This window comes from Trichechus manatus, unplaced genomic scaffold (genome assembly GCF_000243295.1).
Source record: "Trichechus manatus latirostris isolate Lorelei unplaced genomic scaffold, TriManLat1.0 scaffold00225, whole genome shotgun sequence".
In the NCBI taxonomy this organism is placed as follows: domain Eukaryota; kingdom Metazoa; phylum Chordata; class Mammalia; order Sirenia; family Trichechidae; genus Trichechus; species Trichechus manatus.
Window position 1 is genome coordinate 3117514 of NW_004444161.1, and position 4305 is coordinate 3121818.

Genomic DNA, 4305 nt, shown 5'->3' on the forward strand with positions numbered 1-4305 from the left:
TCAATAAACTTAGACTGATCCACCTTTATGTTCTTTGTACAATTATCCCACACCTTTAATAGCCATTCCCACACATATTCCCCAGGTTTTTATTTGTACATGTTAGATAAGTCAAGCAGTTCTTTTGGAGTGTAAGATACCTTCTCCTGGGTCACAGTTTGTACTTCACCCTTTGGGGCTCGCTGGGACTTAAATCTAGTTATAGGTTTAGAAGCAAAGATAAGTGATGGGGATGTGTTCTGAGAACATTTGGCAATGTCTTGTAAGACATCTGCCTCAGGCGATACTCTAGGCAATGACTCAGACACCTCTCCAGGTGATGACTGAGATGCTACCTCAGGCGGTATCTCAGCAAAGACTCTTCAGACACAGCTGGGTTAATCTCATCTGATAGGGTGGAGGGGATAATGGTTTTACTGGGGAGGGTGGCTTAACAGACAAAGATGTAATAATTTTTTCAGATGGGAGTGAGAAGTCTGGTTCTGTTGGTAGGAGTGATTCGTGGAATTTAGGGGCTTAGTGTCCCAAGCTTCCTGATTATTTGCCTGTATGTCTCCATTCCAAGTTCAAGATCCTATTTCTTCTCAATCAATGCCCTCACTTTAGCTTCAGACACCATTCAAGATTGAGAATTCATCTGGTATTGTAATTCAGCCATTCTCATGATAATACTCTGGGTTTGGTTTTTGGTAATATCAGCTCTGTTACTACAAGAAATAGGCTTTCTTTCAGGGTACTGGTGGCAATTTTGAGGTTGTTTATATGGTGCTTGAGCTGTGACTCTTAAGCCCTGAGCTCATCTCTTTCTTTCACTACTTTGTCTAGGGAAAGTAAGACCAATCAACCAGCTTTCTTATGCTTCTTATTATGACAAAATTGTAGAAAAGAATCAAACATGTGATCATCCAGAATGTCAATACCTGATATACTGGTGGTGATATTTTGCGTATTTCTATTGCCACCTCATGCCATGGATTAGTAATGTCCCATTTTCTACTGGAAGCAGAGTTATTAACATCTTTAAGACTAATCAGACTTGAGAACCGATTTAGAAAACTAATCCTTATAATTTTGTTTCTTTAGAGCCACTCTCAGTACCAGAAGTCTTAGGCTGGGTTCTCTAGAGAAGCAAAACTGGTGAAGTGTATGTGTGTGTGTGTGTGTGTGTGTGTGTGTGTGTGTATACACATATATATAGAAAGAAAGAGAGAGAGAGATTTATCTCAAGGAAATGGTTTACACGACTGTGAATGCTGGCAAGTCCCAACACTGTGTGTCAGGCATCAAGCTGGAGGCTTCCCCTGACTCACATAGCTGCTGGGGCTGATGAACTCAAAATTGACAGGTAAGACAGCAGCCTACTGGCTCGAGTCCCAAAACTAGAGGTCTATGATGATGAGCCGGTTACGGGATCCATAGTGAGCAAAAGCCAGAGAGTCTTGCCAGAACGTCCATATATATTGGATGCAGGTCACATCCCCAAGGAAACTCCCCTTGCAACTGATTGGCTAATCACATCAGATCACATCATGAAGGTGATTATATTACATCATTACCTAACTGCCAAACTACTTCGTTACATAACTGCCAAACTACATCATTACATAACCGCCAAACTACTGAGAATCAAGGTCAAGCCAAGTTGACACACAAACTTACCCATCATACATGGTAACACGAGTAAAACGATACCGTGAAGCTTCTTTTTACCGGTTTATTTTACCATCTATTTTACAGTATTTGAGCTTATTTATCTTGAGTTTTCTGTGATTTGTAATTAAAAGTATCCCAATTGAGACTGCATCATGCAAAAAAGAAAGAAGAATCTAATTACTAAAATCAGGAACGAAAGAGTAGACATCACTACTGACCTTACAGAAACAAAAAGGATTATAAAGGAATACTACCGATAACTAAGTTAGGTAATTTACATGAAGTGGATAAATATGGAGAATGACACATATTACTGGAAATGATTAAAGAAGAGAGAGAAAATTTGAATAGACCTATAACAAGTAAAGTGGTGTAATTAGTAATTGAAAAACCTCCCACAAAGAAAAGCGCAGGACCACACAGCTTCACTGGAGAACTCTACCAAACACTTAAAGAATAATTAATAATAATCCCCCAAAAACTCCTTCAGAAAATAGAAGAAACATTTCAACTCATTGCATGAGACCAGTATTACCCTGATACCAAAAACAGTCAGTATGCCAATATCTCTTATGAATATAGATACAAAAACCCTCAGCAAAATACTAGCAGGCTGAATCTAGCAGCTATAAAAAGAATTATATACCATAACCAATTTGAATTTATTGCAGAAATGCAAGATTAATTTAACAATCAAAAATAAATTATATGATCACCTCAATAGATACAGAACATTTGTTAAAATTCAACACGCTTTCATGATGAAAACACTCAAAAAACTATAAACAGAAGAGAATATCCTCAACCTGTTTAATGATATCTACAAAAAACCTGTAGCTAATGTCATACTACATAGAGAAGAGAAAATGTTTTCCCAGTAATATCTGGAATAAGACAAGAATGTCTGTTCTTGTCATTTCTATTCAACAAGTACTGGAGGGATCTACCCAGGGCAATTAGGCAAGAAAAGGAAATAAAATATATTCAGATTAAAAAGGAAGAAGTAAGACTATTTCTATAAACAGATGACACGATCTTGTACATAGAAAATCCGGAAAATCCAGAATAAAACTGCTTGAACTAATAAACAAGTTCAGTAAGGTTCAGCAAGCTACAGGATTCAATATCATTATGTATCTATCAATTGTGTTTCTATACACTAGCAATGAACAAATGAAGTTGAGTAAATGATTCCATTTATAATAGAACCAATCAGAATAAAATGCTTACGAATAAATTTAACAAAAGAAGTGCAAGACTTCTATAATAACAACTACAAAACACTGTTGACCAAAATTTTAAAAAGATCTAAATAAATAGAAAGTTATCCCATATCCATTGGTCAGAAGACTTAATATTGTTAAGTTTTCAGTACAGTCTTAACCGATGTACAGATTTATTGCAATCCTTATTAAAACCCCAACTGCCTTTTTGGCAGAAATTGACAAGCTGATCCTAAAATTCGTAGGGAAATGCAAGGGATCTAGAATAGCCAAAATAATCTTGGGGGAAAGAAAAATAACAGATTTGGTAGACTCACACTTCTGATTTCAAAAGTTGCTGTAAAGCTACAGTAATCTGAGAATTGTGGACATGTCATAAAGCTAGACATAGATCAATAGAATAAAATTAAGAGTACAGAAATGACCGTCTATGGTCAATTGATTTTTGACAAAGGCCTGAGAATAAAATAACAGAATAAAATGTGGACATCTACCTCAGAGTATACACAAAATTTAACTCAAAATAAATCCTAGATATAAATGTAAAAGCTAAAATCATAAAACTCCTAGAAGAAAATATACACATGAATCTTCATAACCTTAGATTAAGCGATGATTTCTTAAATACACCAAAATCACAAGTGATTAAAAAAAATAAGTTTGATTTCATCAAAATTAAAAGCTTTTGTGCTTTAAATGACACCATCAGAAAAACAAAAAGTCAACCCATAGACTAGGAGAAATTATTTGCAAATCAATAAGAAGACAAATAGCCCGATTAGAAAATAAGAAAAGGTTGTGAATAGACATTTTGCCAAAGACGATCTACAAATGGACAATACTCATGTATACCCATTGCCGTCAAATAGACTCCAACTCATAGCAATCTTGTAGGACAGAGTAGAACTGCCTCATACGATTTCTAACGCTGTAAATCTTTATGGAAGCTATGGAACAGCTGATGAGTTTGAAATGCTGAGCTTTTGGTTAGTAGCCAAGCGCTTTAACCACTATACCACCAGGGTTCCCTGTACAAATGGCTAATAACACATGAAAAGATACTCCTCCTTAGTCATTAGGGAAATGCAAATCAAAGCTACAATGAGATGTCACTTCACACACACTAAAACCCACTGCCATTGGGTTAATTCAGACTTATGGTGACCCCACGTGTTTAGAGTAGAACTGCTCTATAGGGTTTTCTCAGCTGTAATCTTTATGGAAATAGATTGCCAGACATTTCTTCCATGATGCCACTGGGTGGGTTCAAACTGCCAATCTTTAGGTTAATAGTGGAGCACAAACCATTTGTGCCACCCAGGGACCACACCAGAATGGCTACCATTAAAAAAGAAAATAGACAGTACTGGCAAAGACATGGAGAAATTGGAAACCCTATACTTTGCTTATGGAGCCCTGGTAGCACAGC

At 36.4% G+C, this 4305-nt stretch overlaps 1 protein-coding gene across 1 annotated transcript in view; it reads right to left on the reverse strand.

Annotated features, from left to right (window-relative positions):
• The window catches only part of GLRA3 (glycine receptor alpha 3), a 237902-nt gene that overhangs the window by 53285 nt on the left and 180312 nt on the right, over nucleotides 1-4305 (reverse strand). The window contains exon 6 of the mRNA XM_023742918.1: nucleotides 1711-1798. Within this exon, the coding sequence (XP_023598686.1) occupies nucleotides 1711-1798 (88 nt within the window). The remainder of the gene's footprint in view (nucleotides 1-1710; nucleotides 1799-4305) is intronic.